The sequence below is a fragment of the Hoplias malabaricus genome, chromosome 13 (assembly GCF_029633855.1).
Source record: "Hoplias malabaricus isolate fHopMal1 chromosome 13, fHopMal1.hap1, whole genome shotgun sequence".
NCBI classification, from domain to species: Eukaryota; Metazoa; Chordata; class Actinopteri; order Characiformes; family Erythrinidae; genus Hoplias; species Hoplias malabaricus.
The window spans coordinates 4,225,672-4,239,272 of NC_089812.1; the positions used below are offsets into that span (position 1 = coordinate 4,225,672).

At 41.5% G+C, this 13,601-nt stretch overlaps 2 protein-coding genes across 3 annotated transcripts in view; both read left to right on the forward strand.

The window, feature by feature from the left end:
- The first annotated feature begins 600 nt into the window (after positions 1–600).
- Positions 601–7,463, forward strand: timp2b (TIMP metallopeptidase inhibitor 2b). Its single transcript, XM_066641568.1, has 5 exons — positions 601–920; positions 5,300–5,400; positions 5,758–5,863; positions 5,961–6,085; positions 6,183–7,463. Exons 1-5 carry the CDS (start codon positions 794–796, stop codon positions 6,378–6,380), a joined length of 657 nt encoding a protein of 218 aa, XP_066497665.1. The 5' UTR covers positions 601–793; the 3' UTR covers positions 6,381–7,463.
- A 191-nt stretch (positions 7,464–7,654) lies between these two features.
- The window catches only part of usp36 (ubiquitin specific peptidase 36), a 23,724-nt gene continuing 17,777 nt past the window's right edge, over positions 7,655–13,601 (forward strand). The window contains exons 1-2 of one of the 2 annotated variants that reach the window (XM_066641566.1): positions 7,655–7,965; positions 13,458–13,601. The exon at positions 13,458–13,601 is cut by the window's right edge and continues 118 nt beyond it. In XM_066641566.1, coding sequence (XP_066497663.1) covers positions 13,467–13,601 — 135 coding nt within the window. In that variant the 5' untranslated portion in view covers positions 7,655–7,965; positions 13,458–13,466. Of the gene's footprint in view, positions 7,966–9,029; positions 9,117–13,457 lie in introns of those variants that run through there. The other variant, XM_066641567.1, reaches the window with a different exon arrangement.

Genomic DNA, 13,601 nt, shown 5'->3' on the forward strand with positions numbered 1-13,601 from the left:
AAAGTGTAGTGGGGCTCCAAGCACATCTCTCAAGACCATCTCTCCTTGGCTCGGCCTGTGGGTGGTAGATGGATTGGCTGCTCCACAGTGTGTGAGTGTGTGTCGCCCTGTGAAGCACTGACGCCCCCTCCAAGGTGTGTTCATACCTTGTGCCCCACGACTCCAAACTACAAGCAATGAATGAACGAATGAATGAATGAATCACCCTCTTCTACAGTAACAGGATGTGGGCCAGATGGATATGCTGAAAATGTCGGAGCTAAAGCCCACATCATTTCTAAACGTCCCACGGCACTTGTATCATTAGTTGTGTTTACTTCATACGGAACAAAGGGACAGTTTGTAAAACACACCCAGACTGGGGAATTAGTAATTACAGATGTGAAGCAGCTGCACTGTCATACACGAGAGTGTATAATTAACAGCAACCCTACACACAGAACATCCACTGGTTAACACAGGTTTATAAAAGTTCTCATGTTTTGCTCAACCGCTTCCCGCAAATATTTAGGCGTGCCATTGACTGCGCCCGCCTCCGTCCGGAAACCTAGAGGTAGGGCGAGTGGTCAGTGTGTAAATATTACCCCAGAGGGGCGGAGCTCGGCTGCTTTAACTGCGCATAAAATGCAGCTGTTCAGCGGAGTTTAGACACCGGTTCAGCTCCAGTTTCCAGAGTCTACAAAGTTACTTCTGACTCCCTCGTCGACCCGTAGAGCCCTGCGTTAGCCACCTATCTTTAACTCTACCGTCTATCCCTCAGTTTTCAGTTCAGTTCAGACGCAGTTAGTCGGAGATGTCGAGGCCGGGCACTTTTTCCGCTCCGTTGTTGGTGTTTCTGCTCTGGAGGCTGGGCGATGTGGCGGACGCCTGCAGCTGCTCTCCTCTTCATCCTCAGCAGGCTTACTGCAACGCAGACGTCGGTAAGCTCTTTCCCATCCGCACTTTTCACTTTCACAGCATTTTTTTTTTGAGGGGAGGGGGGGGGGGGTCCTTGCAGATCCTCAGCTGCTTGCTATGACCAGTGTGAGCCATCTTCCGCCTGGTCCAGACCAGATCCGTCTGGCTGAGAGAGGGCTGAGAGTCTGAAAAAGGGGGTGAAAGCTGCCTCTTCAGGTGCTCTGTGCACGTGTAAAATGCGTATTTCTTCACACATCTGTCCAGACCTGCTGCTCACATCTGTAACGATGACCTTCACACCAGCTTTCAAAGACTGTCTGTTTATACAACGTCTAAATGTGGCCAGGGTTCGGGTTATTTTTGTTCACAGAGGTCTGCTGAAACAATCAAAGAAATCTGACATGTTTTTACTGGTGTTTTGTGTTTGTTTGTGGGATATCACCATGTAGTTTTAGATGGAACCAGTTCTGCACTCGTTAGTTGTTGATCTTTAACATTTCTAAGGCAAGAAAGAAGTGGTCATTGAACTCATTCCCATCAGAAAGCAAAACAGTAGGTTCTAAAGGTCTGAGGTAAACACAGTATTCAGCGTCTTGTAGTTGTTTGGTTTTAGGTGTAAAGCCTGGGGATCAGATTTGGGCACTTGTTTTGAAAAAGACCTCCAAACAATCTCACTCTGGTTCAGATAAACATCAGACATCTCAGTGTTCATCAGAACATTGTGTTTTCATCTGCTCTGACCTTGCCTTAGTTAAAGGGACACTACGTAGTGTTTCTACCTTAAAATTACAGTTTCAATATCTTAGTGGTGATTCTCTGGTCTCTAACAGGGAGAATAGAGCATCGGTCGTTGCTACTCTGGGCTCAGTACTGCAGAAACGGCACTATGTAAGTTTTGGAGGAGGGTAGGAAAAAGCCTCCCTCGTTTATTGATGTCAGTACAGTGCTGTAAAATGAATTACACTAGGGGGAGCCCCAGGATCAAAAAACCCAAATCTTACCTAGTGTTCCTTTAATTGTGCTGTTGGCACTGAGAAGAAAACTGAGCCTCTAAAGCATTAGATGGGTTTAATGAAGCAAAACAGACACAGGGCGGAGCGCTACTTTAATCTTGTATCTAACTATACTTTGTTTTTGAGAACATTTTTTAATGTGAACAACTGGTAGATAATTTAGAGTATGACTTTTGTTACCTATATTATAATATTATATATATTTGTTACCAATATTTAACACAACACACACACACACACACACACCAAATTGCATTCTATAGTTTCTATTCTATGTTTTTAAATTAAATATAAATAATCTTGCGCTTAAAGAAGTCAGCGTACATGAATCAATATATATTTCAATGTCAGCATCTCATTAATGGAATAGTTTACCCACTCAATTAAGAGAAAGCACCAATTATCAAGCTTTTAAAATGTAAACTTAAGAATCAGCTTAAAGCAAAACCAGGCTTGCGATCATATATTTATAATATTATTGTTTATTATAGTGTTTTAAAAAGGGTTTACTGAGCAGATGACGTAGACTTTTAGTTTGTAAACACCTGACTACAGATGAAAAAGAGCTTATTAACTAATTCTGGGACATGTAGAAACTGAAGTGTTGATTAATGTGCATTGTCCCTGACAGACAGACAGACAGAGAGACAGACAGATAGAGAGACAGACAAACAGACAGAGAGACAGACAGATAGATAGATAGATAGATAGATAGATAGACAGACAGACAGACAGACAGACAGACAGACAGACAGACAGATAGACAGACAGACAGACAGACAGATAGATAGACAGACAGACAGACAGACAGACAGATAGACAGATAGATAGATAGATAGACAGACAGACAGACAGATAGATAGAGAGACAGATAGACAGACAGACAGACAGACAGAAAGACAGACAGATAGATAGATAGATAGATAGATAGACAGACAGACAGACAGACAGAAAGACAGATAGATAGACAGATAGACAGACAGACAGATAGATAGATAGATAGACAGACAGACAGACAGATAGATAGATAGACAGATAGACAGACAGAAAGACAGACAGACAGATAGACAGACAGAAAGACAGACAGACAGATAGATAGAGAGACAGATAGACAGACAGACAGACAGACAGATAGATAGATAGATAGACAGATAGACAGACAGACAGACAGATAGATAGAGAGACAGATAGAAAGACAGACAGAAAGACAGACAGACAGATAGATAGATAGATAGATAGATAGATAGATAGACAGACAGATATAAAACGTGCTACCTCCCTCTCATGGAGTGAGTTATTAATTGTTTAATAATTTGTTCTCCGCATTAAACCCAATCCGTGCAGTGAAACACACATTTACACACACTACTGAACACTAGGGGGCAGGTGAGCACACATGCCGGTAGCGGTGGGCAGCCCTAGCCACTGCGCACAGGGAGCAGTTGAGGGATAGGTGCCTTCTTCAAAGGCACTTCAGTCATGACCTGCCGACTCTGGGGATGGAACCAGTAACCTTCCGGTCACACGTCCAGTCCTCGTTCTCATTCTGTTTTGAGCAAGATGTCACGCAGTTTATCGACTGGAATTTCAGATAATTGAGTGAAGGGCTTTGACTGCACACAGTGAAAGCGGAGGCGTACGGGCATGACACTTGGTGACCCCGCAGTGACACTGCATTGCCTGGTCATTGCATTTCTTATTGTTTTCAAAATTGTGTCCATGGAAAGTCACTTGTCATTGTCTCTTGCCAGACCTTCAGCTTATTACAGACCCAGAGATGAAAAAGCATTTCTACATTTCACTGGTCCTCCACCCAAACGTCTGGCCATGCCACATTATGTGGTTTCCCTGTGACTGTTCTAATGCCATGTAGGGATATGGGATTTGTTAAAGGGGTCTACCACACGCACCCTTCTTCTGCCCACCTCCGCTCTGTCTGCTTTAGTCACTGTGACTGTGCTTTTTTTTTTGTTAAAAAGAGGACGCTCCGTCATCTGATCGGTGCCACTGGTTTCCTTTGTTGGTAAGGCATTTTACTTCCTAGGTTAGAGGGTGAAAAACATGTTAATGATGCTCAAATAAAAAGTCAATAACCGAAGTTATTAGTATTTACTGGAGGATCTTTTATAGGTGCCGTTTCCTCTGTATCATTTGGCTCTGAACGTCATGCCCCTTTTTAAAAAGAGAGAATGAGATGATTTAGAACAGTTGGAGCTTGTACCTAGTTTGCAGTGAGTAGAAACCGGGCAAAGCACACTCCTAAGCTTCCATGTGCTGAGCTAAACATAACATATACAAACAGACCAGCCAAATATCCCTGAATTTGATTATCGTGAAACACGGCCTCTGTATGTGCAGGGAAGCCTGTCTAAGGCCGATCCCCCTCGTAACTGAAGAATCCAGAGAGCTGCTAGCTTCCAGTCCCCATCCTCCCCCTCACCTGGGGCTGAAAACAGCACACACACTGTGCTCCGCTCCTCCACCTCTGAATGGAATGAAAGAGTGGAAAAGAGAGGCTGAGATTGAACTGGGATAAAACATTGCAGCCCTGTGTTGGTTTAGTCACTGATGAGAATGCTGTGCTTGAGTTTCGAAACCTGGGCTCCTGTGGGTGAAGCTGGCACCCTGTGTGTGTGTGTGTGTGGCCCAGACAAAAAGCCGCTCTGTGCTTGGGACCTCGGATAGGAGAAATCACTTGGACGCATGTGGAGAAGTGTCATAGAAGAACAGAGAGGGCACTGAAGGCCACGGAGATTTGTGGAATAATAGAATGTGATTAAACTGTTGAGGGACAACATTGAATTTTATTGGAACTCTTAATCATTTGTGTCTATATTTATGGGTTAATCCAAAAGCTACAGAGACGCTAATGTGTCTGTTTTTGCCTGGTATTCCCCCTCTTCGTTTGGAGAAAAAGGGAAAAGCAAAACACGAATTTTTCTCATCTTTAGCCAGACTCTGATCTTATGAATGAGATTGTAGAATACAAGGCTGGACACGAAAAGGCTACAGGGAGTGACTGGCATGTTTGTATCAACAGCTCTCCTGGGAGGGATGGGCTAGAGATCTAAGAGCCTATGTGAGTGGTAGGGGGCAAACAGCCTGCTGTTGTGAGACTGCTGAGAGACTTCCTGAGTATACGGCTGAGATCTTTGCACCAGACACAGCACATTCCTCCCTCTGCTTCACCGCTAATCAAACACTCATGTTTTTCCATATATGCACAGATTCAGCACCTGCAGAGTATGCTGCTCCTCAGCAGACTGGAAGATGCCAATGTTAAGAAATGGAAATTCACTTAGAAATCGGGGCCAAGACATTTTCTCAGTGTTAGAACATTTTTTTTTTGGTATTCTCATTCTGATTTTTCATTCCTTTTTTTTTTCCAGTTATCAGAGCTAAAGTGGTTGGCCAGCAAGTACTGGTCAGTGGCAATGACAGCTATGGCAATGCCATCAAGAAGATTCAGTATGATGTTAAGCAGATAAAGGTACGTTGTTTTTAAATCATTTTCACGGCCTTAGATTTAAAACATATCCCGATTCTTAGAATCAGAAGCACTTTATTGGCCACAGTGCTCGCACACACAGGAATTTGTTCTCTGCATTAAACCCAATCCGTGCAGTGAAACACACATTTACACACACACTAGTGAACACTAGGGGGCAGTGAGCACACACGCCCAGGGAGCAGTTGGGGGTTAGGTGACCTGCCGGCGCTGGGGATCAAACCGGCAACCCTCTGGTTACACGCCCAGTTCCCTCACCACCAGTTTTGTCTTGTATTAATAAAGTGTGTATGGCTATATTACATTCTGTTTTTAAATTTGAAAATATGTATCTTTTAGATGTTCAAGGGACCTGACCAAGAGATTACTGCCATCTTCACTCCCCATATTTCTGCTATGTGTGGGGTGTCTCTTGAGAGTAACGGGAAGGAATACTTGATCACTGGTATGATAACAGCTAAGCTATACATCCTTATTCGTTAGTTACCCACAAGTAATAGCCGTGCCATAATTTCCCTCATTTGCTTGCCTTCTCCTCTCAGGAAAACTGAAGTCCGATGGCACAGTGGACGTGATAATGTGTGACTTCATTAAACCATGGACTTCTTTGACTACCGCTCAGAAAAAGGGCTTTGAAACCCGTTACGACATGGGCTGTGGGTGCCGGGTATGTACAGGAGTGTTGTATCACACCTCCATCCAAGTTACAGCTCCAGACTGAGCCAGAATCATTCATATGTTCTCTCTTCTGTTTATTCACCCAGATCGTTCGCTGCCCCTCTGTCCCCTGTTCAGTCCAAGACCCTGCAGAATGTCTGTGGACTGACTGGATTACGGAAAGCAGCGTACAGGGTCCTCAGGCCCAGCACTTCTTTTGCATCAAGAGGAATGATAACTCTTGCGCTTGGTACCGTGGGTCAGCTGCACCAAAGCATGATTTCATGGATATCGAAGATCCATAAAACCGAAGGCGTCTGACTTCAGAGCACCCCTTAGAAAGTCCTCCAAACACTGCTATGGACCCTCAAACTATACGCACCATTATTCAGCTGTATTTAGCACTGTATTCCATAGTTTGGTTCAAGTATAAAAAGATGAAAGAGTACGGCAGAGGTGAGGTTCTCTGACCTTCTCAAGCACTTTGAGTCCCCATTAGCACCTAGATATGGCTTTAAAGTTATTACCACTTTTATTATTTTGGGACATGGATAGCAAACAAAGGACATTATCTGTACATGGTTTGTGCAGAATCAAAAAAATAAATTGAAATGTGGAAAGACTTTTGGAATTTAGCTAATATTTGCTTTGTTTTTTGGTTTTTTTTTTTTTTTTTTAAAGTAGCTTTATGAAAATTTCGGTTGAGATTAAAATTAGTCAAAATCCAATTCCTGTCGTTTTGGATTTCTGGGTGCACAAAAGTAACATGCATAATAGACTGTGCACAAATAAATGGCATCTTGTTATATCCTAATTTATGTTTGTTGTAATATATACAGTCGTTTTTAATTTATGAAAAAAAAACATTCCATTCTGGTGTGTTGTCATTTAAAAATAAAATAGCTTTCTTTCATTTAGTTTAATTGTGTAATCCTTTGCTGAAAGAGGGCTGAACCAGACATGGAGCGATGTCATATGTAGATTCCAGTATTCCAGTCCTTCAAACTTCAGTAATATAATTGATATTATCTTGAGGGCTATGTCTAAGTCATTTTGTATATCATGGTATATTTTTTATTTCCATGTTTTTGTACTTTATTTGATTGTCTGTGTTTTTTTTTCCTATTAAATGCTGCAAGCGAAAAAAAAAATTGTGTTAGATTTCCGGTGCTGGAACCACTTGGGAAGACTTAATGAGAACTAACCTGTGCATGCCTTTCATAATCCTGTAATAATCAAAATGGTGTAACAGCTGTATATTCAATAATAAAGGAAAAGAAAATGGTAGTAAAGAAAAGTAATTACCTGGGGTCTTCAATACTGTATAACAAGTTTTGATATCAGTGATACTTAATAAACATGTCCAATCTTCTGTATTATGTGTCACAAGAAACTGGTCATTGATTCAAACCCACAGCTGAAAAATAAATATTTGAAGATTAAAATATAAACAGAGATTTACCAGCATTATATATATCTGCAATATTAATAACATTATCATTAAACACTCTCCCAGTGAGTGAAGCACCCACTATTCTTATACAAACACGGCTATAATTATATAGAGTAGTAAACCCATAATGCATTGTAGCATAGAATCCAATGCTGCACATCATGTCCTTAGATAAATAGTAAACAATAAAACGTGATCAAAGCAGTTATGTTACAGGCGTCTGCGTCCCGCCCTCTGATTGGACACTGAATGTATGAATGGAGCGCGACGTCAGTCCTTCCCTCGCAGCTGATTGGCTGCCGCGTCCTGTTCGTCACGGAGTTGACCTCCCTCTGATAATGCAGCATGGGGCAGAGAGCGCAACAAAATGAAGGACTCCGCCGTCGAGGCTCTTCTCAGTGAAACAGACTAGCCTGCTCTCAGTAGTTCTCTGATGGGTAAGTTTAAAAACGGTGCCTCTGATTGCTTCTTAATATTTTCGTATAGTAAAGCGAGTCAGAAGCGGGTTTGTTTCCCTTGTGAAGAGGGTAATGATGATGTTGTGGAGACTCAGGAGTCCGCAGGCCACTGGACATCCACACAGTCAGAGACACGGGGAATAAAATCACAAACAATAACAGATTTCAGACCCGCGGGGCTATGTCTCTGAACGTGTGGCAGCTCGAAGGCCCAACTGTTCTTTCAGACGAAACTGAATGTGTTCTTTTTGTCCAGTTTCTTTTCGCAGCGCGCCGTTCCACCTTAAAAGCTGCAGCAGTTCCACGAAGCCCCTGCGCCATTTAAGGTGGAAAGTAAAATTCGAACCAAAAGCGGTGGAATAAGAAATTAAAATCAGCCTGTGTATGAAATCACATGTGAAACGGTGTCCTAAACTTATAGCCCCTAGGAGTCCGGAATGCAACGCTAACGTTAACACTAGCACCATTTAAGGTGGAATGGATAAATCCTGAAAGGAGCGAACTTAAACCTCGTGTTTTGTGTTGTTTTAGACTGGTGTCAGCCGTAGCTGTAAGGTCCGCTGTTTCTTGTATTTAGTGCCCGTTGTCTCGACCTCCAGTTCAGTTGGCTTTATATCATTTCTCGTCTCTGGTTAATGCTACATCCACGCTTTGGAAAACAAGCCTTCGTTAATGTGTTAGCGGCTAACCAGCAATGCGCCTAGCACTTTTTTTTTGTTTGTTTTCCGTTTATTTACTCGAATGGCTCGTTTTGAGACTTATTTTTAAAAGTTATATATTAAATTAACTGGTTGTGTTTTGCTGCTGGCCAACTTTGGCTTTTAAAACTCAAGGAATTTAGAAAATATAGATAACTACAGTGCTATGCTAACGGCTAATCTGCACTGGTTAGCCAGCAGCTAACCGCTAGTCGTGTTTTGTTGGTCTTATGTTCGCAATTAATTTGACATTAATTCTAAAGCTTATCATACAGCTAATTGACAGAAATCCAGTTTAATGCCAGGACTGAGTGTTTATTCCAGGTTTCTGTGTCCAGACCTGGCTCGTTTGTGTTGCTCGCACTGTACTGAAGCCGAAGATGATGAACGTTTCCCAGGACCCAGATTTCCTCACACGCGTGGTCATAAAACGTACGGCCCTTGTCAAAACCTAGCTCTTCGTGTTCTGAGTACACACCTGGCTCTACTGTCGTTTCAATTTCCCGTTAAAGTTCAGTGTCTCTCTGACTGGAGACTCGAGTTAAGGCCGCCAGTCTGTTGTGTTTCTATGACATCTCCCCACAGACACACGAAGAGAATATCGAGTTTATATCTCTGTAAATCAGACAATGAATGAATACATGATTAGTCTGAGTGAATCGGTCACACTTTGCCTTCTCAGGGGTTAATGTTTCGTCGCCGTTCGGCCGCGAGCTCTGCGTGACTATGGCACGTGGCTCTCAGTGCAGCAGCGAGGAGCCGAGTCTTTCTTTAAAGCGGTTGACGATTCATAAGGAATCGAATCGATTACACCGTCTCTCTACACATCGTTTACCGTCGTCTGGATGAGGCCTAGGCGCTCCATGCACGCAGGGACCCGTGCAAACATTATAGCATTTTTACGTAATATTTATTATCGGCAAATACATGTAATGGGGTCAAGAATCCTTGAACAGTTTTTGCCTTAAAATGACGCAACATGAATTCACAATTAAGCCGTGAATGAACGTGTATTGTGTTTGATTTTACTCAATTGTAGTCTTCACTCCTCACGTGCTGGGTGTGTATCCGTCGCTCGATTTGATGACTCGGATTACTTCAAGGAATCGGTTCAGTATTACTCCCAACATCATACAAACAGCTGGTCTCATGCCAGTTCAGGGCTTCCCTGCTTCTCTCTTCCTCTGTATTAGATTTTTTTGTCCCTCTAGTGTCATCAATTAAATCCATTGAAACTAATATCTTTCAAAATAAGGCATTCGTGAGGCTTTTGCCTTGGAAATTGTTATGTTTGTCAGAGATGCAAATCTCCACACCTTCATTTAGTATTATTTATCATTAGTAGTATTTATGTGTGGATCTATACACTATACATTTGCAGTTGGTCCATGCCACTTGCCTGCAGCTTGAAGCCTTGCCCTGGAAGGAATTGGTTCCTTAGGTTTATGATGTAAGAAACCCTGTCTCTCTGAACTCTAGGTTTTTTTTTTGTTTTGTTTTTTTCCTTTCTTTTTATATATATATATATATATATAAGTATCAGTCTTTCCCCTAACTCCAGCTGTCCCCTATTTCCGGCCGTATATGGTGCAATTCCGCTCTCTCTCTTCGCCAATCTCAGTGGGTAAAACAATAAAACATAAGTTCAAGCAGTGAATTTAAACATCAGTCTTGCAAGAAATCACATATCTAAATGATATTTAAGTATCTCTAACAGTGTTGTAACTCTGTGTGCAAAACTGCATGTATAACACAACACATTTCCATTTCGCGACAGATTTTTCCCTCAGTGTAAAAGTTAGCTTAGCGGTTAGCTTCCTTTTCTCTGAGGGGAAAATCTACCGCCATTTTAATCCTTACATGTAGAGTAGGGACACTAACACAGGACAAACGTAATCTCATTGTGAACCTCTCAAAACAACTGAATGTGGTAGCAACCGTCTCGTTTGACTGTCACAAGCGGGGGAGGTGGCCGAAGTTAGGGGGCGCTAGTAATATTAGCAGTATTGGCACCTACTTTTGGCGCTAGTAATATTAGCAGTATTGGCACCTACTTTTGGCGCTAGTAATATTAGCAGTATTGGCACCTACTTTTATCTAAAAACATATTTTCTTTCAAAGTCAAGCAAGTCTTGGACATTGATCTACACATATTTGACTCCTGAAAAATGTTGATTTGAGGGAGTAAAGTACTTATATTTATTTCCAGTTAGCTAAGATTTCTAATATTGTAATTACAAGTGGCCGAAACCTGGGGTAACTACGCTAATTCACTGGATCACTGTAATGGAATTCAGTGTTTATTTTGTACGTAATGAGTATTATTGCGTAGGAGAAAACAGTGCTGCCGTCTTAACATGGTCAAACACAGCTTTCACATTTAAAAATCACTGAATAAACTACATGAACTGTTTAAGTGAGTAGTATTCTGCCAGTTTACACAATAATGGTCTTTATTATAGTGCACAGTGTTTATTTACATAAACTCTAAACATACAAAATTTTTTAATGACAATAACATAAATAAGTAAAAAGTGTCCTATGTGGAGAGAAATTTATTTTCATTTATAAGCGCAACAAAATGACATTTGACGGGAAGGGACTGATACAGTACATAACAGTGAAAATAATGCTATTATATTTATCTTTGAGCTGAAATAAACAACTATTTATATTTACACGAAGTTAAAGCCAGCTGGTATTTTCATGCAAAAAACACATGCATATATATCTCTGAATATTATCATGATTGTTATATATCAGCAGGACATTAAGAAGTCTTTCTGAAATCACTAAATGTCCTGTGTGGCCAGTGGAAGGCAAGGTCAACGCTTGCATCACAACAGAAGTCCTTGAATATGTTTCTTCCCTACTGTTGTAATATTTCTTGTCTCTTCTTCTGAAGCAGATATTGCATATAAACATCACCAAATTGAATAAACATCCTTTTGTTTGGACGCAATCTTTGCATCACCGAGTTCAGCTGTGTGCTGATTAAACACGCCAATGACGGCACATGAAGGTTATGCTGCCCTTGTGGGTTTGGATGCATGTGCAGCCCCTTGCTGCTCAGCTCCTTGTGCGCGTCAGCACCACTGCTGATGAGTAACGCTGCTCTCTGCGCTTTCTAGCACAGCTTGCCCCTTCTGTCCCCTAAGGACTTCTGTCTCAAGTGCGCTCATATGGTGGGGGGCGGATTGAAGCTAATCTAAAATGCTTTGTAATGATGTATACAGCAGAGATGCTCTCAAGCCATGGTTATAGAACAGCTAAAGCCTTTTTGAAACGTGACTAAAACAGATTTTACAATAAATATGAGTGTACACAAAGCTGTCTGTGGTACTGTGTACCTTTTTAGGACATATTCAGGCCATGGGTTAGGTTTCAGACATCAGACATTGTCGAGTCTAATGTCCAGTGAAAACATGTATCTCCAAAAACAGTAACTTTAAAGGAGAAGCAGAAAACCCTTCAACTTTCTGTGGACGACGGTGTTAAAAGATTTTATTCAGAGTAATTATGGAGCGTTTCTATTAGTCGATTCGTCATGAAGTTTTCACAAAATGTGAAGAACAGCTGCTGTGATCAAATGATGTAGTAAAATAGTAAAAAAAATGGAGATGTATATTAATGGTATAGATGGTATATTAATTTCTGGGTTGTGTTTATTTGTTAGACATGGTACGAGTAAAATAAACAGGCGAGTGGCAGAGGTGTATGTACAGACTAATTGCATATTCATGTTTCCACACATAAAATAAAGGTGTAGGATTATACCATTTATAGGATGTCTGTTTTTGTGTGTGTGTGTGTGTGTATTTATATATAATATGTGGTTCATATTAAGCATTTAAAAACAATCAGTTCTGTTGACATGCTGTGCTTGATTAGTTGTCCTTGTTTCTTAGCGGAACTGTAGGTTTATTCCGTTAGTGCATGTGCTTTTAATGAGTGTTTTCTTCTTCAGTAATTAAGAGCATCTCTGGTGCAATTTCATAATAATATTTGCCTCAAGTATCATTTTTACTTCAGAAATTCTTCATAGTATTTCATGTATCAGCCAAATTGTCGTCTGAATCTTATCACGGTGCAATCACCAGGCGGTGTCGCCCACCACTAGGAGTAGTCATCTCTTCCCATAAAGGCATAAAGCCCGCCAGCTGCCTGCACGCTACCAAGTACAGGAAATGACCAGTCTGATGAGAGTCTCCTCTCAAATGACAGAAGGGCCAGGCCCGTTTGCCTATTTTCTCACAGATGGCTTTCTCTTTGGCTTTCCCGTCTTCACATAGCCTTGGGTGGTGGTGAATTTGTCGTGTTGTTTTTGTCGTTAAATGATTTCTTTAGAGTAATTTTGAGTGAGCGTTCTTCTAGAAAACTATGAATGTTGTGTCGTTGTTTAGATGAGAATCTACATTGATTATGTAAATGCATGTCTGTGGCTTGAAACAGCTTTCACATACCTGACCATAGACTCACAGGTGAGCTGTCTGCATGTTAGCTGCCTCATTATGTAAGTATTGGGACAGCTGCCAAAGCCCTACAGTACATTTAGCTTTCAGGCACTTCACTTACGTCAGTTTTCCTTGTAATTGAGTTTTCTAAAAATGGAATGGTGGAATGTCCAAAATGACTTATATTTCGGTAACCCTAACTCTTGGACTATTTCCTCTAAGCTCTAAACATTAGTCTTTATCAGATTTATATATTTTTTAATCTGCAGCTGACTGTGTCTCTTCCCACCACCCTCCCATCCCCTCCCCTCTGTTTCAGTGATGCACCATGCCCATAGTTGACAAGCTCAAGGAAGCCCTAAAGCCAGGGCGAAAAGACTCGGGCGATGAAGGCGACCTGAACAAACTGCTGGCGTCTTCCGCCAAGAAGGTCCTGCTGCAGAAGATTGAGTTTGAGCCGGCC